The 24,436-nt window shown below is 37.3% G+C and overlaps 3 protein-coding genes across 5 annotated transcripts; 2 read left to right on the forward strand and 1 right to left on the reverse strand.

Annotated features, from left to right (window-relative positions):
- The first annotated feature begins 473 nt into the window (after positions 1-473).
- LOC140014033 (uncharacterized) lies at positions 474-16,303 on the forward strand. Of its 2 annotated transcripts, none has more exons than XM_072064337.1 (15): positions 474-773; positions 2,236-2,899; positions 3,031-3,343; positions 4,335-4,481; positions 4,667-4,755; positions 4,845-4,937; positions 6,478-6,604; positions 13,118-13,182; positions 13,295-13,469; positions 14,040-14,231; positions 14,318-14,365; positions 14,447-14,593; positions 14,735-14,817; positions 15,236-15,351; positions 15,927-16,303. In XM_072064337.1, exons 2-15 carry the CDS (start codon positions 2,310-2,312, stop codon positions 16,007-16,009), a joined length of 2,268 nt encoding a protein of 755 aa, XP_071920438.1. In that variant the 5' UTR covers positions 474-773; positions 2,236-2,309; the 3' UTR covers positions 16,010-16,303. The 2 variants fall into 2 exon arrangements, with proteins under 2 accessions (XP_071920438.1, XP_071920439.1); XM_072064338.1 differs by having other exon boundaries at positions 636-773; positions 2,198-2,899.
- On the reverse strand, positions 10,513-12,219 carry LOC140014034 (uncharacterized). The gene is made up of 2 exons (XM_072064339.1): positions 11,034-12,219; positions 10,513-10,698 (listed from the first exon to the last, which is right to left on the reverse strand). The coding sequence occupies exons 1-2, from the start codon at positions 12,109-12,111 to the stop codon at positions 10,664-10,666; spliced, it is 1,113 nt and encodes a 370-aa protein (XP_071920440.1). The 5' UTR covers positions 12,112-12,219; the 3' UTR covers positions 10,513-10,663.
- A 2,368-nt stretch (positions 16,304-18,671) lies between the features above and the next one.
- On the forward strand, positions 18,672-24,353 carry LOC140003782 (pentatricopeptide repeat-containing protein At4g01570-like). Of its 2 annotated transcripts, none has more exons than XM_072065035.1 (2): positions 18,672-22,444; positions 23,694-24,353. In XM_072065035.1, the coding sequence occupies exon 1, from the start codon at positions 19,952-19,954 to the stop codon at positions 22,412-22,414; it is 2,463 nt and encodes an 820-aa protein (XP_071921136.1). In that variant the 5' UTR covers positions 18,672-19,951; the 3' UTR covers positions 22,415-22,444; positions 23,694-24,353. The 2 variants fall into 2 exon arrangements, with proteins under 2 accessions (XP_071921136.1, XP_071921135.1); XM_072065034.1 differs by having other exon boundaries at positions 18,739-22,444; positions 23,635-24,353.
- The last annotated feature ends 83 nt before the right edge of the window (positions 24,354-24,436 follow it).

The following is a 24,436-nucleotide window of genomic DNA, read 5'->3' on the forward strand; positions in this document are numbered from 1 at the left end:
TCGTTTGTACATTTATTCAAGCTACTATTACTAATTTCTCTTAGTAATTATGTAGATTTATCTTGTTTTGATTGTTTAGGATTTTGTTTTGTTTAAATATTGGGAATTTTCTTATATTTAGTGAAATTTTTCTCATTCAATAAGCAAATTAAATTGGTTATATTTTTGAATTGCAAAGTTATATAATATATTCAAACACATTTAAGTTTTTTTTTTTTTTTGAGTTTGAGCTCATTCGACCTCGATTCGTGCAGTTCAAACTTGAGTTCGAACTCGGAATAATTTTAATAAGTTGAGCTCAAACATATAATTTTTGGCTTGTTAAGCTCGGCTTGATGACTTAATTTTCCTAATAATAATCTTCATAAACTAAAATTATCTTTTCAACAAGAAAACGAATTAAAAGATAGTACAGGAATTTTAGTTCTAATAAGAAAGAGAACAAGTCAAATTTTTTATTTTGCCCTGGGACACAAATGGCCCAGACCCGGTATATTCTCTCGCTACTGTCTCGCTCGCCTTCACCAATTTCCACACTTGTCCTCCTCTACAATCCTGCTCTTCTGGGCCCATTTCCAAGTAATTACTAAATTAATCGTAATTAGGAAATCGTACTAAATCCAGAATATACACACACAATACACACACGCAGACACGCACTGTAACAAGCAAAATTCTTCCAGTTTTTACTAGTCCTTGCTACTCCATTAGCTAACAGAAAACTGAAAGCAGACCGCGAAGCTTTCAATCAATCGATCATCATCTTCTCTCAGGTTTGCTTATTTCTGTTGAATTTCTTCTTTTGTTTCAAATTTTGTTGTTCATCTCTTGAATGTTGAGCTGTAATTGCGTAGTTCTTCGATTATGTATCGAGTATATTGCGCTTTTGTTATTTTCCTTACATATTTGTTTGTTATTTGTTTAGTCAATGTGCTTTAGGTCTTGGTATTGTGATTTTGATCGTTGCTAGAATTTGAGGATCACATTGGTTTTCAGTATTTACCTATATGAATTTGTTGGGAGGAGCAGTATAAACAATCATTTCAAAGGTTCCCGAGGAATGAGTTCGCCCCAACAGTAATTAGTTAGTGGAGGTTTCAAATTTTGAAGCTAGAAAACCGGCATCTTCAAGACCTTGTAGCTTGTATGAATTTCGAGAAATATATATTCAGGTTGGTTTGTGAAAACTTGATGTTGAATATAAGCAGCGCGAGAAACGCATCCAAACTTAATGAGTGATTCGCTGACTCAATTTCAGCTGGAATGTTGCACGTTTTCTTGCTTTTTTTTTTGTGAAGAGTTATATTGACGTATAGTAAGTAAGTGAAGGAATAGAAATAAGTACGTTTTGGCTTACAACTGAATTGAGCTTAACAAAACCGTTTTCAAGCAAGGATGGGATGAGGTAATGGAGCTTTCTTGATTAAAGGCAACTGGAAACTATAGTCAAAGGTTAAAAAATTAGAACACGTATCTTGTTTCTTCTTGTCTGTTTTGATTTCTTTACGCTTATTGATGTGAACAGGTTGGTTATGCGGAGTTATGATATATATTGTTTCAGATACAGGAAAATGTAAGTGATGTTACCTTTGGCAACTAAATTTAAAAATGTGAGCTATCAATCTATGTGTAGATGTTCTTAACTGCAAATTCCAAGACAAGTATATGTAGCTGGAGAATGTGTTTGTACGTCTTGCTCAATATGTGTTTGTGTGTCTTGCTCAATATATGCATGTACATTTCTGTGCTGGAAATTATATGTTGATTAGGCAATGATATGATGGTGAAGTAAGGACTACAGCTGAAAATATAGAAGTGCCCAGAGTCTAAGAATAGCGTTTCTCCTGATGAAATTATAAATAGGCTATCAGGAGTTAATTTGCAGGTTTTGCTGTCAAACGGAACAGTCAAACTTTTAGCCATCTTTATCGGACATTTAATTTTCAAGTGACAAAATTCTAGCGTCTGGTCATTACTTCCTGTGCTGCTAGAAATGTGCAATGAAGTGCTACCAAGTTAATGATGTTCAGCTGTCTAATGATCCTAACAGAAGAGGGGGGTCGACATAAACAAAAAATTTAGAAGAAATTCCTAAATAAAAACATTAGAAAACATCACTACACATGTTTTGTAATCACAATCTAAAACTTTGGTACTCGTGGTTTTCTAATATCTTGTTATGGTATCTCATTTGTAGCATTCTTTATCTCTTCTACATATCCGAAACTTCTGCAGATCTTCCTTATCGACGGGGACTCGTCTTTCTGTTGCCTTGACTATATGCAAAAGGGGAGCAAATTTTTTTCATAATGGCTTCAAGAGCAATACTATGGAGGAAAAAATACCTCTTTGATTCCCTCAACCGGCCCAAATACTTGCTTCATTGTTGTTCAAGCTTTGAGCATGGGAGTTCATCAATGATTCCTGATTCATGGAATCAGAGCAGGGGAGTTAGATATGCATCCTCCACTTGTGATCAAACAAATGAAACAGAACCAAATTTAACCAAAGATGAGTTGTTGACTAATGTGGCAAGAGGATATCTTAGGCATAACTCTTGCATGATACCGAATTTGGGTAGTAGGAATGGCATTGGAGGGTCTTCATTAGGAGTTAAGTGGATAACCGAATATGCCCGCCAGTATTCCACAGCTGCAGCAGGGCAACCTGATCTGGGTCAAGATGATAATAAAAATGAAGAGTCAACTGTCAAACAGAAGAAGGAAGCTTCCCCAGAAGAATGTGATCAGGCAGTTGAGGGTTTGAGCACTGTTAAAGCCAAAGCAAAAGCTAAGCAGCTTCAGGATACCCAGAAGGATGCCAAACCTATGATAAAGAGAATTTGGGCAATGCTTTTAGGAATTGGTCCTGCTTTGAAAGCTGTAGCTTCTATGAGCAGGTTAAAGTTTTGTGCATTTCAGTCAACATCCCCCCTCCCCTGAAACCCATGCCCCCACCCCAAAAACGGAAGAAAGATACCAGAAGGAATTTTATCTCCGTTGTCTTTCAATTTTTCTACCCTTCATCCAGGGAGGACTGGGCTAAGAAGCTTCGGCATTGGAAAGATGAATTCAAGACTACAATGCAACATTATTGGCTGGGTACGAAACTACTCTGGGCTGATGTGAGGATAAGCTCTAAGTTGCTGTACAAACTTGCTAGTGGGAAGGGTCTTTCTAGGAGAGAGAGACAGCAACTAACGCGGACAACAGCCGACATTTTCAGGCTGGTTCCTTTTGCAGTTTTTATTATAGTTCCATTCATGGAGTTATTGCTGCCAGTATTCCTGAAATTGTTTCCCAACATGTTGCCATCAACTTTCCAGGACAAGATGAAAGAACAGGTAATAGTTTTGATTTTGTCACCATATATTTCCCATGATTTCTGCTCATTCATCTGAGTTTTAACAAAGTATTTCAGTCTGTTTGTTCATCTGCACTTTTCACGGATCTGGAAGCCATGTAAGTGATAACCTCATAATATGCTTCTTTCTGAACTTTGTCAAGGGCTGAAATTTTCACTGAGAGGTTGGTGATTGTGATCCATCATTGGAAGTTGGTGGTAGCAGAGAATCTAATTGGAAGTTGATGTTCATTGTTAAACTCAACAATTTGCACAATTTTATTACTGAACCAGCTGTGGAAAAAGGAAATTTAAACACCATTAACTCTCACTTGTAAATATTCCCTCTGTTGGTTGAGGATTTCTACCATTCAACCTAACTAAAGTTTCAACATTTGTTTTTTGGTTTTTAATTTCTTTTTGATGTTCTGAATTAAGCAGCTAGATCATCTACATCTCTTTGGCTGAGTTCCAGCTGACTTAGAAGATGCTTACTTTAGTTCGTTTTGCATCTTGATTTAATTTGAAATTATGAAACTTAAGATTTAAGTATATCAGTTGCTCATTTCTCTATTTCACTACCATACTAGAATTTCGTAATTCTTGAAACCATTAATTTGTGATCCAAGAGAAGATTTAGAAAGTGAAATGAGCACACAGCCCAAAATGATTTGTTTTTCTTCCAAGTGATTAGGAAGCTCTTTTATAGTGGTTGATTATGATGGGCTTGAACTCTCATCTAAAAGGAAGGGAAAGACAAGATGGTCAAATATTGAGAATTTGACCAATTGTTTAATTGGACAGATATCATTTCAATTTTTTGAATACCTCTGCATCTGCATGGTCGTAACTTGAAAAAAGATAGATAGAAGCTTTAAATTGACGAAGTTCAGTCTACAAGATTCAGAAAATTTTTGGTCCTTAAACTACGTATATACTGCTTACTAGTGGCTTCCAGCGTCTTAAATTTCACTTGATTGCTGATATTTCAGGAGGCTCTGAAAAGGAAGTTAAACGCCAGGATAGAATATGCAAAGTTTCTTCAAGAGACTGTAAAAGAAATGGCAAATGAAGTAAAAGACCTACGAAGTGGAGAAATAAAGAAAACAGCAGAAGATCTTGATGAATTTTTGGATAAGGTATTGCCTTTCTTTTCACTTATATTTTTCCTGGTTTCTTCATCCATTGGTTTCTTTACGTGATAATTTGTCATATTGATTTCAAATTTTATATATCACCTATCTGTTATTGATTGTTTTAATTTATTTTTCTCCATTTTATTTATATTCTTTGGGAAATCATACTTCATTGTACTATTTGTCAGGTTAGAAGGGGTAACACTGTTTCAAATGATGAAATTTTAGCATTTGCTAAATTGTTCAATGATGAGCTTACTCTGGATAACATAAGCAGGTCAGTCTTTTGTTAGAGAAGACTTTTAGTTTCTGATGAATGCACGATATCATTTTGAGTTGATCCAAGAAAGGTCTCACTAAATGCAGACCTCGGTTGGTGAACATGTGCAAATACATGGGTATCAAACCTTTTGGTACAGATGCATATCTCCGTCACATGCTCCGCATGAGACTGCAAAAGTAAGTTGAAGTGCATATTTTGAATTTTGAATGGTTATATCTTAATGCTTTAGCAGAGACAGTTGCTCCTATGAAGTAAATCTTTTAGAATGCTTTCATTTTAATGGACTTTAACAAGTATATGGTCAAGTTAGTTGCCAAGGATTCTGGATGTCCCACAACACAAGAAAAGTTTTTTTAAGGGTTAATTTGTTAGCAGCAGCGATTTCATCCAAGAACAGTAACAATATACCCCTTAAGAAATGGTAATTATTGTCAATTGCTGCTTGAAATTCTGTTTGTTGCACCTTTGTCTTTTAGTTGCATCTTTGAACTCTTTGAGGGGCTTAAAGGATGATGTTAGGTGGCGTAAAAGATACTCTTTTGATATTGTAGGATGTAAGCCGTACCATGTTATGTCATAAAACATGTCGCCCACTTTAGAACCATCAAAATCTCTATTTCCTGAAAGATCATGTTATGACATGCTATGTCATAAAACATGTCATAATTTTGTTGGTTTGTTTTCTGGCTTTCTTGTCAAATAGATCCCATGCCATTTGCCAAAGTGTTACATCTCCGTGAGTGTTCTGGAAGACCATTTCATATGGTTGACTTGAATGTTACAAGAAGTGGGGAATTATTTATGGAAGAATTCTATGTTTGGACTACAAATATTGGTAAATCATCCATATGTCTTGAAAGACTTTATGCCAACATATCTTTTGGAGTTAAAACCAAGGTTTACTTAAATTGAAGAAGTTTATTGGTTAAAAGTTTTGGGTCTTTTGTTTCCTACTCACTTCATGTTTCTTATCCACCAAATTTGGTGCGTTGTGTGTAGGGCCTTGGTCAAAGTATTGATTAAAGAGTTTGGGCAGATAGTCCAGAACAAATGTACTCCACATAATTTTCTTGGGTTTGTCAATGTTGTACATTCTTTTAATATGTTTTGAGGTATTAAGAAATTGTTGACTATGTCAGTATATTTTTCTCCTCCTCCCAATGTAATTTGTGTGCTAATTTCTCCTGAATTTTATAAATCTACAGGACATATTAGAATCTAAAAAATAAAGTTCTGCTTGTCTCTGTTGGTTGAATTATTCTTCCATGCAGATAATCAAGATATGAACACTGCTTAGTCGTCTTTGGTTTGACGAATTCAACAAGCTAACCAACTTTGGCCTTTTGTTATTCCTTATTGGTTTTTGATTTTGTTAAGCCTATTGCTGGTTTTCATCTTCCATTTACAAGTTTCTAATGGCAATATTGTTCTATTTACTCTCAAAGTGTTTGTCTATTTAGCAACTTGTGTCTGTATTACTTAGGTGACAAGCCAATGTAGAGTCAGAACACAATGCTCATAGAAAAGGACATAATTGCGAAGTTATCTTATTGTATCTTATTTTATCATGAAGTGGAGGAGAGTTTTCTTTGTCATTTTGGAGAACATTCTAATGCCTTATTTCTCTATAGTGAAATCTTGAAAAGCAGAAAAAGCAAATACAAGAGGTTCATGAAAACACACATTTTCACGAACAGGATTTCATTGTTTTGGTAGGATTAAGGAGGATGATAAGATGATTAAAGCTGAGGGTGTGGAGTCTCTGTCTGAGGAAGAACTCCGCCAAGCATGTCGAGATCGGGGGATGCTCGGATTGGTCTCAGCAGATGAATTGCGTCAATCGGTCAGTTTTTTTCCCTTATTCGTTTTAGAATTTTGTTTTATCTCAAATGAACAACAATTAAGTTTTGTTGTTGCAAGAGTTGATCAATGGTATTCCACACTCATTGGCTTTGAAAGTGTTTTAACCATTTGGTGTTCCTGCAAGCTGTTTGGTTGGAACATCTTGTAACTAGAATTACAGTTTGAACAAGGAGTTGGAAGTCACAAAAGTTACCATATGGTATATACGGATTATAGTTCTTAGAAGATTTTTGTTGCATGTAAGTGAGCCAGTTAAAAGGTCAAAAGCATTCAGTCTTGGTCGGCTAAATCTCTTGGTAATGATGGATACATCCAAACTCTATCTATGGGCACACGTAGCTGCAGAGTTCCTTTTAACAGTTGGCTAAGCTTCTGACTCATTGACGTAAAATGTCCTGGTTAGTATGTGATATCAGAAATACTGTTAATGCAAGACTTAGAAACTGGTATGGAAGGAGGTTCTGGTGGGTGGTGGAGCGTGGATGTCGATGCTCTATTAGGTTATTAGATCTTTGGTGGCATTGTCTCTAGCACTCTATCTTGTTGCGTAACAAAATCTGAGTACTTAGGACGACAATACTTGCCAAGTTTTACTCTAGAATTGGCACATTGATGTATTGGTTGTTGTAAACTTTAACAGAAAAGGAAAAAATGAACAAAAACCTCTCCTTTTCTTTATTTTCCCACTAACTAAATATGCTTACAAGGTAGGCATATATAGGACAACCCTATCATAGTTCTGCCACCACTTAAGGTAATAGAACCATGATTTTAGGGATTACATAATCAACTCATATCCTATCTATTCAAACTTGATTGATCATAAGCAATAAAATCCCATAATTATGGGAGGTAATTATGGAAGATAATATCTCCCATAATCATAGGAGATAATATCTTCGACACCCCCCCTCAAGTTGGTGCGTATATATTTATCATGTCCAACTTGCTTGTAAGAAGTTCAAAATTTGGTCTGAGGAGTCCTTTGGTGAGAATGTCAGCTATTTGCTGAGCTGATGGAACGAATGGCATGCAGATAATTCCTCCTTCAAGTTTCTCTTTTATGAAGTGGCGGTCAATCTCAATATGTTTGGTTCTATCATGTTGCACAGGATTATGAGCTATGCTAATTGCCGCCTGGTTATCACAATAGAGCCTCATTGGAAGTTCAATAGGTCTTTTCAGCTCCTCTAAAACTCTCTTCAGCCATAACATCTCACACACACCATGAGCCATAGCTCGGTACTCTGCCTCTGCACTACTACGAGCTACAACACTTTGTTTCTTACTTCTCCAAGTAACCAAATTGCCCCATACAAAGGTACAATACCCCGAGGTTGATCTTCTATCAATGACTGATCCTGCCCAATCAGCATCTGTATAAGCTTCAATGGTCTTTCGATCTCCTCTTTTAAAGAACAATCCCTTTCCTGGAGTACTTTTTAAGTACCTCAGAATTCGATATACTGCATCAAGGTGCTCTTCATATGGAGAATGCATAAACTGGCTCACAACACTCACTGAAAAAGCTATATCAGGACGAGTGTGAGCCAAGTAAATTAGCTTGCCTACTAACTTTTGGTATCGAGCAGTATCAACTGGTGTTCCATCTTTTATATCTGCTAACTTGTGATTCGGATCCATAGGAGTGTCTGCAGGTCGACATCCACTCATCCCTGTTTCCTTTAAAAGATCCAAAACATACTTGCGTTGGGACACAACAATGCCCTTCTTGGACCGAGCTACCTCCATCCCTAAGAAATATCGTAGTGTTCCCAAATCTTTGATTTCAAAGCTAGAAGCAAGACTTTTCTTCAGCCGTTCCATCTCAATTAAGTCATCTCCTGTGAGGATGATATCATCCACGTACACAATGAGTACTGCTATCTTCCCGTCCTTGGAGTGTTTAACAAACATGGTGTGATCACTCTGAGCTTGGGTATAGCCTTGATTCTTTACCGACCTAGTAAATTTTTCAAACCAGGCCCTAGGAGATTGTTTGAGACCATATAACGATTTTCTTAGCTTGCAAACTCTAGACTGAAACTTCCCTTCAAATCCAGGGGGAGACTCCATGTACACCTCTTCCTCCAGATCACCATTTAAAAATGCATTCTTGACATCAAGTTGTTGGAGCGGCCAATCAAGGTTTACTGCTATTGAGAGAAGCACCCTAACAGTGTTTAATTTTGCCACTGGAGCAAAAGTTTCAAGATAATCGATCCCGTAGGTTTGAGTGAACCCTTTAGCCACCAATCGAGCTTTGTACCGTTCCAATGTCCCATCGGAATTATACTTGATGGTAAAGACCCATTTACATCCTACTGTCCTTTTCCCTTGTGGTAGGTTTGTTACTTCCCATGTTTGATTCTTCTCAAGAGCATACATCTCTTCTTCAATAGCCTTTCTCCACTCTGGAACTTGTAATGCTTCCTGTACATTCTTTGGAATTTCCACAGAAGAAAGTTGTGAAGTAAATGTCAAGAAGGTAAGGGATAACTTTTCATAAGAGACATAGTTAGTCATAGGGTGTTTGGTACAAGAACGCACTCCCTTTCGAAGTGCAATAGGAAGATCCAAATCAGCAATCTTTGAATCAGAGGAAACTTTATCTAATGACTTAAAAACATTAAATTCTGTCCTAGGTTCGGATTCCTTGTCGTGAAGAGAAGGGGGAGCTTTATCTTTTCCTCGATGATTTTTCCGAACATAGGTTTTCAAGGTTTTTTCAGTTACATTCCCATCTCTTTCACTAAGAGAATTCGACTCTGTTATTGGCACTAAAGACAAGAGATCCTCTTCTAATCCCTGATCAATTTTTTCACGTTTTTCAAAATCCTTTTGACGGGCAAATTGAAGAGTGTCATTTGTTTTTTCAGGATTATTATCTTGAAAAGATTCTTGTTGAGGAAATTGTGCTGCAGATTCTTCTAAAAAATCAGAAAAATCAATTCTCCTATCAACAAAATTTTGATCAGGAATTTGATTTTCAATACGAAAAACATCATCATCTTCTACAAGTTCTTCTACATGCCGAGTCCCCCCCTGAAGAGGATCTCCAAAGAAAGGTTTATCTTCAAAAAATGTTACATCCATGGTTACAAACATTTTTTTCGAAATGGGGTCAAAGCATTTATACCCCTTTTGCGTGGGTGCATATCCAACAAAAATGCATTTTCTTGCTCGAGGGTCTAACTTACTTCGACCTTGTTCATGATTGTGAACAAAGGATATGCACCCAAACACCTTTAATGAGACTTCATATGTTAATCGAGACATGGGATAAATGGTTTTGAAAAAATTCAGAGGAGTTTGGAAATTCAAGGTTCTTGAGGGCATTCTGTTTATGAGATATGTAGCAGTTAAAATTGCTTCGCCCCATAGATATTTAGGAACATTTCTTGAAAAAAGTAATGCCCTCGCCACTTCTAAAAGATGTTTATTTTTTCTTTCAGCTACCCCATTCTGTTGTGGGGTATCATTGCAGGAGCTTTGATGCACAATCCCTTTTTCAAGAAAAAAACTTCCCAAAATTTTATTGAAATATTCTTTTCCATTGTCACTCCGAACAATTTTGACTTTTTCTTGAAATTGTGTCAAAACCATGCTGTAGAATTTTTGAAACACACTTGCAACCTCTGATTTCTCTCTTAACAAATACACCCAACAAACTCTTGTGTGATCATCGATGAATGTAACAAACCATTTTTTTCCAGATGAAGTTGAAATTCTAGAGGGACCCCAAACATCAGTATGTAATAGAAAAAACGGTTTTGAGGGCTGATAAGGATGTATAGAAAATGTAGACCGATGATGTTTAGCCAATTCGCAGATTTCACATTGAAAAGAAGACGAATCTTTATTCTTAAACAAATCTGGAAATAAGTATTTCATGTAATAAAAACTAGGATGTCCTAGTCTAAAGTGCCATAACATAATCTCTTTATTACTAGTAATAGAGACAGACCCGTAACATGTGTTTTTGATTGGTGTTGTCATATCTGATCCATCTTCAAGGAAGTAAAGTCCCCCATTTTCTCTAGCACATCCAATCATCCTCCCCGTGGTCAGTTCCTGAAACTCACAAAAAGAGGGGAAAAAATTAATCCGACACATGAGATCCCTAGTTAATTTACTTATGGACAGCAAATTGCATGATAACTTTGGAACATGAAGAACTCTATGAAGTGTTAGAGTAGGAGAGATGACAACGGAACCTATGCCAGCTATGACGGATAATGATCCGTCAGCAACCTTGACCTTTTTATTGCCTGCACATGGACTGTAGGTAGAAAATAATTGTGACACACTAGTCATATGGTCAGTGGCCCCAGAATCAATAACCCATATAACCCGTGGACAAGATGCATTTGATGTTTTACATGAAAGAGCAATAGTAAAAGGTTTACCATTTTTAGCAAAAGAACAGAAAGGAGTGAAGCTTTTTGGCTCAGTGACTGAAAATTGTGGAGACTTAAAGAGTTTGTACAGTTGGCTTAATTGTTCCTTTGTGAAGGCTGGTGTCTCAAAGTCAGTTTGTTGCTTTTGAGAATCCTCATTCACAGTCTGCAACACCTTGCTATCACCTCCATTTTTCTTCTTGAAATTCGATGGTTTCCCATGTAATTTCCAGCATGTGTCCTTTGTGTGCCACGACTTATTACAGTGTTCACACCAAGGCTTCCTTCTTTTATCCCCGTCCAAATCTGTCCCCTTAGAAACCAATGCTGAAGTCTCAACTTCATCCTCTGCCTTGGACTTTGGTGATGACTTCAGCATCACCTTACGCCTTGATTCTTCTCTTCTGACTTCAGAAAATACTTCACGAATGGAGGGGAGAGGCTTCCTGCCCAAAATACGACCTCGCACCTCATCGAGTTCTTGATTTAGTCCAGCCAAGAAGACATAGACTCTGTCGTTCTCCTCCCGTTTCTTGTATCGAACACTGTCTGCACGGCAGTCCCATTCATCCTCATAACAAAGATCCAATTCCTGCCATAAAGTTACCATCTGATTGTAATAGGTTGTAACATCTCTATCTTCTTGTCTTGATTTCCACAATTTCGTCTTGAGATTGAAAATTTGAGACGAATTCTCTATATCGAAATACATATCCCGGACAGCGTCCCACACATCCTTGGCTGTGGGCAGAAATAAGTGTGGCTTTCCTATTGCTGGTTCCATAGAGTTTATCAACCAAGCGATAACTAGAGAGTTCTCTGAATGCCATCTCTTCAAATTGGGATCTTCAGCAGCTGGTTGTTGAATTTCTCCAGTAAGGTGGCCGAGTTTACCTCTGCCATCGATAGCCAGCTTTACAGATTGAGCCCATTCCAGATAATTGGAACCATTTAATTTATGAACGGTTATTTGTAGGGAAGAAGAATTTGAAGCGGAGTAATCTGTAGTTTGGATAACTACTGAAGACGAGGATGAGTCTTCTCTTGTGTGAGCAGTCGATCCAGTCATGGCTGCTCGGTAGTTCATGGCAGGAATTGGTACAGAGCCGGAGCTCTGATACCATGTAAACTTTAACAGAAAAGGAAAAAATGAACAAAAACCTCTCCTTTTCTTTATTTTCCCACTAACTAAATATGCTTACAAGGTAGGCATATATAGGACAACCCTATCATAGTTCTGCCACCACTTAAGGTAATAGAACCATAATTTTAGGGATTACATAATCAACTCATATCCTATCTATTCAAACTTGATTGATCATAAGCAATAAAATCCCATAATTATGGGAGGTAATTATGGAAGATAATATCTCCCATAATCATAGGAGATAATATCTTCGACAGTTGTACACCATTTATATGCATATACACTTACAAGACACTGCTATTCATTATACTAATCTGAAGGGAGAAAAGTTGAAACACTAGAGATTTATTTTTGGATTCCAGTAGCAAAAGTTGCTATGGTACCAGCTGAAAGTTGAAATTTGCAGAATTCAAATTCTGTAATTGGATATAACATTTGATTCAATGCATCTATCCAGGCACACAAATTCATTTGTATTTCTACTTGCCTGCAATCCCTCTGCAACATTAATTTGTGATAGGTTTGCTTGTTCTCAAACAATGCAAAGATTTTTCTTTTGTTAGTTAAATTATCAGCTGTTAATATGAATCTCTTGTTGCTCATGATCATTGTTGTTATTCTGCCTTAAACTGTATAACTTCTTCAAGTTTATTTTCTCACTATGTTTTCTTTGCCTCTGGAAATTGGTTTGAGCTGCTTTTAGAACTCATTGGGTCATGAACACGCATCTTTGATATCAGTTGGAGGAAGAAGAAGATAATAAAAGGAATGTGACTTTTATGCAAAGAATTTGCGCTTCCTGGTTTTGATCTTACTTCTATCTAGTAGAGCTTCCAACATTGCACTTCTAGCTATATCCATGAATGATGATTCACTTTCTGTGTTTTGAAATTTTTATGGTGAGATAGTGAAGATGTAACGAGAAATTTACTTTTATCATCTGCAGCTACGGGATTGGCTGGACTTATCTCTCAATCATTCTGTTCCATCTTCATTGTTAATTCTTTCTAGGTAATTTAACTTTGAAATGTGCATTTATAAATATTTGTTTTTTGTGTGTGTGAGTTTTTCAGTTTTGGACGTCAGCAATGCACTCCTTTTTCTGTTTTGTTACTCTTTGCAGAGCCTTTTTGGTGGCCGGCAAAGTGAAGCCAGAGGAAGCTGTTCAAGCAACGCTCTCATCTTTGCCAGATGAGCTGGTGGATACTGTTCAAGTTACATCTTTGCCCTCTGAAGATTCTGCTGCAGAAAGGAGGAGAAAACTGGAGTTCCTGGAAATGCAAGAAGAACTAATCAAGGTTGTTCAGTCGCATATATCTTGGCATTTTTTGAGAGCTATAGTGGTATTTAACTATATGAATATACAAAGAAGAATTAGAAATTTTTGTAAGTTGGAGCAATATCTACTTGTGTAGCCATTCATAGATGGTCATAAAAATTATGTTGAATTAGCATTCAAAGTTTGTTTTAACCTACAGAGCATGCTTAGAAGGTTGTTCTTGGATGATATGGACTTCTGTCCAGTGGGCCTGTAGACTAGGAGGTTTCTCTAATTACTTGTAATGTTCTCCCACCACTCAGAGACATTATCCCAAATCTAGCTTTAGATTGCATTTGAACTCTAATAGGCCTCAGTAATTCATACATAGATCTCCACGATGCTCTTATCAGTTTTTATGGGGGCACAACTGAAGATACTTCTTCAGCTTCAGACCTTACAGTTTGTTGGTTGTAAACGTATACTTCTTGTTTGCTATTTCTTCTGCTTGACAAGTTTCCTTTTGGCCTTTGCCTTTCATCCTATAAACAATAGGTTCTTTTAGGCCATTATCTTCTATGTTATTCATTTTAAAGTAGTAAATGAACAGGAGGAAGAGCAGAAAGAGGAAAAAGAGCATGCGAGGATTAAGGAGTCAATTGAAAAGCAGAAGGATGTGGCTTTGGAAGAGATGACGTCTCCAACAATGAAAGAAGCTCAACAGATGAAAGCAGCGATTTTGGATAAACAAGAGCAGCTTTGTGAAATCAGTAAAGCATTGGCTGTTTTAGCATCAGCTTCTGTAAGGATCCAATCTGCTGTTTCTAGGTAGCTTCTTTGTCCAATTAAGATTTTTACTTGCTTTATTTTTTTTTTGTTCTCTTCCAGTCCGTGAGCAAGGAACGTGAAGAATTCCTGAGACTTGTTAACAAGGAGGTACTCTAAGACTATTTCTGCATACAGTTGCAATCTTAGAGGTGATAATCTTCTTTTTGTGCTGACAGTTTTCTTTTGCAGATAGAGTTGTATAATAGCATGGTGGAGAAAGAAGGTACAGATGGTGCAGAAGAAGCAAAGAAGGCATACAGAGCAGCTAGGGAAGACAGCAACCAAGCTGTAGAGAGGGCTTTAGGTGACAAAGTTTATTCAGCACTCAGAGACAGGGTAAAGATGATTTATGATTTTAATTCCCACAGACTTTCAGTATTTTCCTTGATTTCTTTGCTAAAGGTGGCTACATACCTTTTGGTTGAAGCATTTTCTGTGTTTAGACAATCAACTTTTTTGTTGGCTTCCCAATTTCAGGTTGATGCTATGCTTCAAAAGCTTGAAAAAGAAATTGATGATGTGGATGCCACAATTGGTGATCGTTGGCGTTTGCTCGATAGGTATGGTAACAGGCTATAATTCGTGTCTAAAATCTTTTGCATGATTAAGCTTTGTTCTGGTGCATATATGAATCTATTTGTGCAACTTATTTAGAGCCGCACAAGTGACACAAGTAATAGTAGCCATCTACCTGTCCAAATTGACTGGACAAAATGGTATTGTCTTGGTAAGTGTGTGAGCTTGATTGATCTGCTGATGTTTCTATGCTAGTTTGTGGCATAGTACTTCTCAGTAGACCTTCTGGTACATGCATCCAATATTTGTTTGGGTTTTATGGTTTTTTTTTTTTTTTAAGTATTCTACATTTTTCATTGGAAGTATTTGATCCTAGTCTCTTCTAAGATTCACCAATCTTATGTAGCAAGGAAACATTCCTATCACGTGTATGATGTTTGAGATTTTGAATGTGTTGGGCAGGGACTATGATGGCAAAGTCACACCCGAGGAAGTAGCATCTGCTGCCATGTACCTGAGGGACACCTTCGGTAAAGAGGGTATTGAAGAACTTATAAATAAACTTTCCAAAGACAAAGGTCAGTTATGACATTGTTCTCTTATTTTTGTTGTCTGATATTTTCACTTCGCAACATTATTGAGCACCCCCTTCCACCCTTCACCACCTGAAATGAAAAATTTAAAGGAAAAGGACTTGTTGGTTTAGTTTTACATTGATAGCCCGACTCCATTAGCCCTTACTTCAATAAGATAAAGAAGGATGGACCAAAAAACGAAGACTTGGGAGTTATAAAATCTTGAGATACATCTCCTTTTCTTTTTCCTTTTCTGGGTGGAGGGAGATGCTTCTTCTTTTAAGACACAGTGGAATCTAGAGTTAAACTTGTCTTGTTAAGCACTCTGAGAAAACTTGTCTTGTGAAAGCTGCATTTACATTTCAAATGTTGCTTGTGTCTAAAAAGCCAAGGGAGAGACTGCATCCCTTTCCTTTGGTAGCTCTTTTGCTGATAAAGCCTCCGTGATCCTCTGGATTCCTCTGTGGGTTTGACGGCTTAGAAGAGCCTCTTATGTTTTATTTCTTCATAATAATGTCAGAATCCTGAATTAGTCATGACTTTGATATTAATCAAGTCTATTTTTGTTTCTGCAACAGAAGGAAAAATCCTTGTGGAAGATATTGTCAAGCTAGGTAGTCAAACTGAAGAAAGTGAAACAACTGAAGCTGGCAAAACATGACAAAAACTCACAGAAGCAATGTCATGACTTCAACATTTTTCTGGTTACCAGGTACATTTACGGAAAGCTACAAAAGCTCTCGATTCTACGTACTGTCATGGTGACCGCTTGAAGTATCAATGGGTTGGAGACATTTATTACTGTTTGACATTTATTGCAATATAGAGAGTAAAATGATGGATAGGGCATTCCTGAACTCAATCCGTGACTCTGGATTGGAGTTGTAAATTTTTTGTGGATGATACGGACACATCAATCTCGTATAAAATTTAGATAAAATGCATTCAGAATGCAGGATGAGTGATTCTACTTGGGTAAGATTGGAGTAGGTGTTGCATTTGATGTAGGGGAGCAAGTGAGGTTAATAAGAATGCTTCATAGATGCAACGAAATCAGGATTTGGCGGACCTTCAGAGGCTATATAGAGGCTAGTTGAAAACCGCCTCGTATTGTGATGTTTAAATTATAGTTTTCTAGCAGAAAATTTTTACATTTTTCTTAAACATATTTTTCAATCATCTTTTTATCTCACATATGTCAAATTGTTACAGTTTCTATGAAAACCTCAACAAAAAAAAAAAAAAAAAAAAAAGCAATCCAAACAGGATCGAGGATCATGTTCGCACGTACACATTTTAATCAATTCCCTACTGACCAAGAATTAACTTCTTCTTGTTTGGGATGTTGAAATGGTTGAAATGTGGGATTTTATGCTTCAAAGCAGTCATAGAACTCTGAAGAATGATCTATTTAATTAATGATGTAGAAATTAGTTGGAAGTAGGCCAATGTTTCTATTTAGATGCCCATTTGAGATGGCTACGAGGTATCTTGAATGCTTTTGTAATTTAAGTTCTTCACCTCACTGATATCTTAAAGAACAGTCAGCAGAAGTAGATTAATTACTCTTTCGACTGGATTCGATCTAAAAGACTCTGTATTCGAGGAATAAATTTTCTAACTTGCATGTCAATATTTTGCAACGGGGGAATAAAAGTTTGAAGTTCCAAGTCCGATTTTTTGATGCTTACGAGTTTGGGAGGATTTTACCTTTTTCTTTTTACTTCAAAAAAAATTGTACAAAATGTCCTCGCATTTAAAATCTTTGTCATCATTGGAAAATGTTGGATGCTAGAATCTGTCTTTGGGCTCATGATGATGTTGATACTAAAGTCTGTGGATTAATGTGACTGATATATGGCCTCATGGTTTTGTCCCACCTCAAATGATAAAAGTGTCACCGGCTGCTTATTTTCCTACAAGTCAACATTTCGTGCGACATTAGCAATCATTCAAGTCTTGAACTATAAACGGTTGACTTGTTCAGCCGTTTTACTAAATGTGCAACAGTTGTGCGGAAGCGTAAAAGAGGTAAGCAAAGCAAAAAAGTATGGGAGGCAAAGGAAAGCTTATATTGCACTAAAGAACTCTTGTACAAAGGTTACTACAAATAGAAAGGGTTTAGCTTATTTATAAGCAAGCCAAGAAGTTATACACAACTCTAGAGAATTCTATAAAATATACATCTACACTTGGTCCGTAGAAACCTCTACACCAGTCCTCTCTTGTCTACAAGTGCAAGGCTTTAAGCCATTTCACAAGACTCTTGAATAGCTTAGAACGTTTTGGAAGTTTCTAACATATTCTACATGCTTCTAACAACATATGGTGTAGCCTCCATGCCTTAGTCAAACCAATAAGGCTTGGCACTTAGTTGGAAGAATGAGGTGTGGGTCTATTAAGAGTCCAAGTTTTCTGCCAACATACTATTTATAGTGTGCATGACTTGGCCAATCGGGTACGGTCGTGCTCGCGCACACAGTGCGTAATCCGTGTTAAATGAAATGTGGTACCACACGGGGCGAACATTCATCTTATGAGTTAAATTCTTTCTTAACTATCAAACCAATGTATGATATTTGACCCTCCTCAGCATAGTTTGTGTGGTTTAACTTATGGCCATTGTTTACAAAGTGCTTGCATGACTTTCTTATAATTCATAGGAAAATTCTACCATGCAATTTATACAATTAAATGAGGGTCCACCTATTTCTATCTAATTAAATGGCGATCCAACTTTTTGTTACTTTTACATTTAGATATTTTTTATGAATGTCAACTAAGTATCGTAAATAAATTGTTCCAGATTGTTCAATTATTTGATAACCAAAGTCATTATTTGATAAATGATCAATATGAGTCAGACTCAATAGAATTTAATCAATTTTTCTTTCTATTGTTTAGGTGAAAAACTCAATCAAGAATTCTCTTTCTTCATCACTACTAAAATCACTTTTTTTAAGAAATATGAGACGTCTAAATCATATAGGTAAAAAGATCTATTCATTGATAAACAAAGAAAAAAGAAAAAGAGTGAACGAGAATTGGATTGATGATAAAATAAAATTTTAGACACATAACAATTTTCATCACTTTTTTGTTGGTGAACTCTAATTCATAACAAGGTAATTATTTCTATAACATGGAGTTAACATCCTCATGTAGTTTACATGAATTCCTATATGTCAAATTGTTCTCAATTAATAGTAAATCAATCCCATTTTAATATTGTTTTAAAAGAAATACTGCATGTAAATCGAAAAAGAAAGAATGATAACTCGATTTGCTCTTTTTCCATTACTTTTTTTTTTTTGGGCCCTTTTGGGTACAAGGAGGCCTAATTCCTAAAGGCCGTTTGCATAACAACCAACCGTGGAGGAAAACGAATTTAGGCAGAGGAAAACATCCAAAAAAAAAAAAAAAAAAACAGTGGAAAACATCCTGGACGTTTGTTCCTAGTCCCCGGAGAATCCCATGTTCTCGTAGCGCCGTTTTCTATTTTACAGTATTCACAGCAACCACAGGCAATTTCAGGCCAAGAAAGTATCCACCCCCTGAAAATAAAAGGCACTTGATCACTTGATTTAGTCAGCTAATTTGGATTGTGAGCTAATTTACAGAGTTTAAGCTGTAAGAGTTTCTTGAAAAATGGTGAAATGAATAGAAGAAGAATGCTTCTGATTGGAAAAGAATTTCCCATGACGGGTTTTGCTAGTCTATGCCAGTTTCATGTTTTGAACACCACCTGTTTGTAGAAATCATCTTGTTCGTTTTTTAGCGATCTTTACGGGGAGGAGGTTACTAAAGGTTGAACTCTTCACCTTCTGCACTATGGAGCGAGCATCCAACCACCGGGTCACGTTTCTTTATCTGTTTTATCTGGTTCTGGTTTCTATTATCTATTGAGTTCTTGAATGCAAGTCCCGTCCATATGGATTTCTTGTTAATTTTGATTATTTTGCAATCCAGGATTTTACTTGGGATGTGAAGGAGTATCGAGTGGAGCCTTGCCTATGGAGTGGGTATCCGGAGAGGAGTAGTGAAATATGGGAGAAAATTCAGATGACAAATTGGGTTTATGTAGTGTAGGGGAGAAGTTGGAGTTTTGGAAGACATTTTTCATGAAAGTAAAATTTTGGAAGAATTTTGTTCGGGTCCTGTAGACAAGTTTGTGGGGTCCTATTCTGACATAGCTATTATAGGGTGTGATTTAGTTTCTTGAAATCTTACTTTTTAGAAAAATATTACACGAATGAAATTGATGCATTCCAAAAGCATTTGGGATAAGGACTTTGGAAGGGAAGATAAGCAAATGTGGGAGTTTGACCGAAATCTTTCTGTTGTCAATTTCAAATGGTGAGAAGATAAAGAGCAATAAAGGAAGTAATAGTTCCAGAAACAATCAAGGACCTAATACAAGAGCTTCCTGGGAACTGTTGTCTTCCAGCTAATGGAGTTGGGTGCAATCATGATGGACTTTATTGGCTGAAATCAGCTTTTGGGTTCTGTACATATGCTTTGGGTTTTATTAATGTAAATGTTTTAGTTGTCATAGAGACATCTATGTGGCTATTGGTGATTTAACAAAAATACAAACAAGAAAATGCATCATGGGCAAAGTGGTGCAGGGGTGATGTTTCATTCTTCTTTGGCTTTTGTTGTGATCTTTGGCTCAAAAAACAGATTTATCACAACGTTGACAACTGGATTGAGAGCAAAACCATTAGCGTCCAAAGTTGGGAGTCTCATTGTTGTTGCTTCAATTGCAAAAGCTCTTTCAGAGCCTGGAGGAACTAGAAACCTGGATAAGAACATGGCCTCTGTTAACTTGTCTGAGGATCTTGTTCTCCAAGTTCTCCGCAGGAACTCTCTGGCAGCATCTAAAAAGTTGGATTTCTTTCACTGGTGCTCTCTTAGGCCCAACTACAAGCACTCTGTGGGTACTTACTCTCAGATGTTTCATACAATCTGTCACTGCCCTCAATACCATGATGAGATTTTTAATCTTCTCACTTCCTTGAAGCGTGATGGCTTGGTCCTTGATTCAACAACCTTCAAGCTGATCCTCGATGCTTTTATCCGATCTGGAAGATTCGACTCTGCACTGGAAATTTTGAACCACGTGGAGAAAGATTTATGCATGACAATCTCGTTAAACGCTGATTTGTATAGCTCTATCCTCATTGCCCTTGTCCGTAAAGGCCAGCTTGGTATAGCTCTTTCAATCTTCCTCAAACTCTTGGAGAATTCCAGTACAAATGGAAATAGTGGCATTCTTGATGCTGTTTCTTGTAATGAGCTGCTTGTTGGTCTTAGGAAGGCTGATATGAGGGATCAATTCAAGCAAGTATTTCATAAACTGAGAGAAATTGGATCCTTTCCATTGGATAGATGGGGTTATAATATATGCATTCATGCATTTGGGTGTTGGGATGATCTGGCTACTTCTTTAAGTCTCTTCAAAGAGATGAAGGATAAGAGTGGTTCCTTTAGCCCTGATCTATGCACATACAACAGCCTTATCCAAGTGCTGTGCTTGGTTGGGAAGGTAAATGATGCCCTTGTTGTCTGGGAAGAACTCAAGAGCTCCTCTGGTCATGAGCCTGATTTGTTCACTTACCGTATCCTCATTCAGGGCTGTTCTAAAGCCTACCGGATAGGTGATGCCTCGAAAATATTTGCTGAGATGCAGTATAGGGGGTTTCGTCCTGACACTGTTGTTTATAACTCCCTCTTGGATGGGTTATTGAAAGCGAGGAAGTTAGTGGAAGCTTGCAATTTGTTCGAGAAAATGGTTGATGAAGATGGTGTCAGGGCTTCTTGTTGGACCTACAATATACTCATTGATGGCTTGTTCAGGAATGGAAGGGCTGCAGCTGCATATAGCTTGTTTCTTGATCTGAAGAAGAAGAGCAATAACTTTGTGGATGAAATAACTTATAGCATTGTTGTTTTGCATCTTTGTAAGGAGGATCAAGTTGAGGAAGCTCTGCAGTTGGTGGAGGAGATGGAAGCTAGAGGGTTTGTTGTTGATTTGGTTACCATAACTTCCCTGCTGATTGCACTTTATAGGAACGGTATGTGGGATTCAATAGAAAGACTGATGAAGTACATTAGAGATGGGAATTTTGTGTCAAATGTTCTCAAGTGGAAAGCAACTATGGAGGCATCACTAAAAGTCCCACAAAGCAAGAAAAAGGATTTTGCGCCTATGTTTCCTTTGAGGGGAAACTTTACTGATATTTTGAGTCTATTAAGCTCAGCCGACAGACAAATTGATTCTAGTCTTGCTGCAGGAAATGTTGAGCCAAAAGTTGATGATTTTGATGAGTGGTCATCTTCCCCACATATGGATCTCCTTGCCAATGAAGTCAGCCCTGCCAGTTTATTCTCTTTGTCTAGAGGAAAAAGGGTTGAGGCCAAGGAAACAGATTCTTTTGATATCGACATGGTCAATACGTACCTATCCATTTTTTTGTCCAAGGGGAAGTTGAGCTTGGCTTGTAAACTATTTGAGATTTTCACCAACATGGGTGTTGATCCAGTTAGTTACACTTACAATTCCATAATGAGTTCATTTGTTAAGAAGGGTTACTTCAATGAGGCTTGGGGTGTTCTCCAAGGCATGGGTGAGATGCTTTGCCCTGCAGATATAGCAACCTATAACGTTATAATTCAATGCTTGGGAAAGATGGGAAGGGCAGATCTTGCCAGTGCTGTCCTTGATAAATTGATGAAGCAAGGTGGTTATCTAGACATAGTTATGTATAACACATTGATTAATGCACTTGGGAAGGCAGGTCGTATAGAGGAGGCAATCAAGCTGTTTCATCAGATGCAGACTAGCGGGATAAGCCCTGATGTTATCACATACAATACACTCATTGAAGTTCATTCTAAGGCTGGGAGACTAAAAGATGCCTACAAGTTCTTAAAGATGATGCTGGATGCAGGATGTGCCCCAAACCATGTGACTGACACAACGTTGGATTTTCTGGAGATGGAAATAGAAAAATTGAGATACCATAAGGCATCAATGAACCGCTCTGCAGATGATTGTTCTTAAAGAGCAAGCTTGTGGTTGTCCTTGCTAAAGGTATGTTCTAATCACTTTGCGTCTAAGAATTAGTCCCACTACAGTGAAAAACAGGACTGCATCCCCAGGACAAATCGTTGTTAATAGTAAGGGTTGATGCAGTGAATTTAAAATTTTAACTCTGCATGAATTGAATTACTTAACCATATCCAGCTGTGTACCTGTAAGTTCCTCATTTGACCAAATGCATAAATAGTCCCTTTTTTTCACAACTGAAGAGGAAAAATGAAGGAAAAGTTTTGGAATTAAAAAAGATGCTTATCAAAATTATATCACTGATCTCCTTCATTGGGAGAACTGAGAAGAAAATGGATAATAAGAGTACCATATGTAGCTTAATGTAATAAATCTCATTGTATTTGCATCCAGTTCATAGAGAACAGAGAATGTCCTGCAAAACTGTGTTAAGTTACGATAAATTTACCTTGTTTTCTTTATAATAAGTGTGAGGCAGAATTTGCAATTCAATTGAATTAACAAAACCCTGGCTTGCAAGGTTAAGAATGCTTCCAAAGTCTAAAGAATTCAAGACTATATCCAGAAACAAACAAACAAAAAGGAGGAAGGGTTAATAATTCACTGGAACGGCTTAAGGAGGCATAAAACCTTCCTTGATTTGAGACAAAACCCTGGATTTTGGATTGAAGTTGAAGAGTTTTGTTGATTACTTTTCACAAGAGAATGTTAATGATTACTAGGCAGAAGTAATTTGTGGCATTTAATAAGCAGCAGTTTCATTCGGACAGTGCATAGGTAAATGAAATTCAAGAGAGAAGAGGAATAGATCACAAGACCTATAAAAGCTTGAGGTATTGGGTATATCCCAACTGTTTGGCCAGTGCTTGGACGATGGATCAGGAAAAGTTTCTAGAAGTCTATATCAGGATTGACTTTAACACACTGCCATTGTCTAATTCAGATGGCGTTCTAATCAGATATCTTGTTGCCCAAAAGAAGAAGACAAAAGTGGAAGACAAAAAAAGAAAAGATAGAAAAGTAGATGGCAGCATTTGGCCCTTCAGCTTCTATAACCAAGAATTATCTTCAATTCATTTCTCCTTTTTGCTTATTATTTTCCCAAGAAAGAAAAGATGTCAAATTTATTTAAATTAGATCTGTGACTCTTCTAACCAAGAAGTGGTTGGGAGCATTTTCATAATGATGTATACATATCTTGGTGGATTTGCCAGATGATTTGCCGACTTGAATATGAATAGAAGCTCTCAGGCATGAACGTGCTAATCTGCAGGATAAGAAAACAGAATGAAAAGTTCACAGTTGCAGCAGTCTTTATAGAAGACCTTTTGGCTCTCAGTGAGGAAAAGTTACTGGAAGACCTCTTGGATCTCAGTGAGGAAAAGTTACTGGATACAGGTTACACATGCCTGATTTGAAGCTGTACCTTACCATAAAACCAGGGATCCAACTTCACTGCTTAATCGGGTGGCGCTCAACAAAAGTTGGGTCGCATATCATTTACCCCGCATGTGGCACCTTGCCAAGCCCTCACGTACAGAACCACCATCACCACCACCGTGGAGCGGATTAGAGTTCAGAGATGCCACCAAATGTCCAACGGGAGCAGCAGCCTCACCGCTGTCAAAAATGCTTATCGATCTATACATTTACCAGGAGAGCAAAAGTAACACCTCCTTCAATGCTGCCTCCTCCAGAACTTCAAGTGAGGCAGGAATACATGATTAGGCAGCAACAACAGGAAAGAGGAAGCTGGCTAGTGAGCAGATGCAGAAAGCTAATTATCGTTGCCAAATTTGTAACATGTTGTAGCCCAAGGCATGCCAAGTCCGAGTTGTTTTGTTCCAGGCCTCTAGAGATGAAGTGATATTGTGTACAAGCAAAGAATCATTTTTTATGGTCTACGCGTTTATGTTTTCTGGGATTTTGTTCATCGCGCCTTCTTGATATGATCTAGTTTCAAATTTGTGTAGAGGACTACGAGGAGCTAGAAGTTATTTACCAAGCAAACAAGTC

The sequence above is a fragment of the Coffea arabica genome, chromosome 9c (assembly GCF_036785885.1).
Source record: "Coffea arabica cultivar ET-39 chromosome 9c, Coffea Arabica ET-39 HiFi, whole genome shotgun sequence".
Classification (NCBI taxonomy): domain Eukaryota; kingdom Viridiplantae; phylum Streptophyta; class Magnoliopsida; order Gentianales; family Rubiaceae; genus Coffea; species Coffea arabica.

Coding starts and splice junctions, on each gene's coding strand:
- LOC140014033 (XM_072064337.1), top strand. CDS start 2,310: ATGGCTTCAAGAGCAATACTATGGAGGAAAAAATACCTCTTTGATTCC. Junction 6,605..13,117: donor CAGATGAATTGCGTCAATCG/GTCAGTTTTTTT, acceptor TATCATCTGCAG/CTACGGGATTGGCTGGACTT. Junction 14,594..14,734: donor ATTCAGCACTCAGAGACAGG/GTAAAGATGATT, acceptor TCCCAATTTCAG/GTTGATGCTATGCTTCAAAA.
- LOC140014034 (XM_072064339.1), bottom strand. CDS start 12,111: ATGAACTACCGAGCAGCCATGACTGGATCGACTGCTCACACAAGAGAA. Junction 10,699..11,033: donor CTGTTCTTTTGCTAAAAATG/GTAAACCTTTTA, acceptor TGTGAGTTTCAG/GAACTGACCACGGGGAGGAT.
- LOC140003782 (XM_072065035.1), top strand. CDS start 19,952: ATGCATCATGGGCAAAGTGGTGCAGGGGTGATGTTTCATTCTTCTTTG.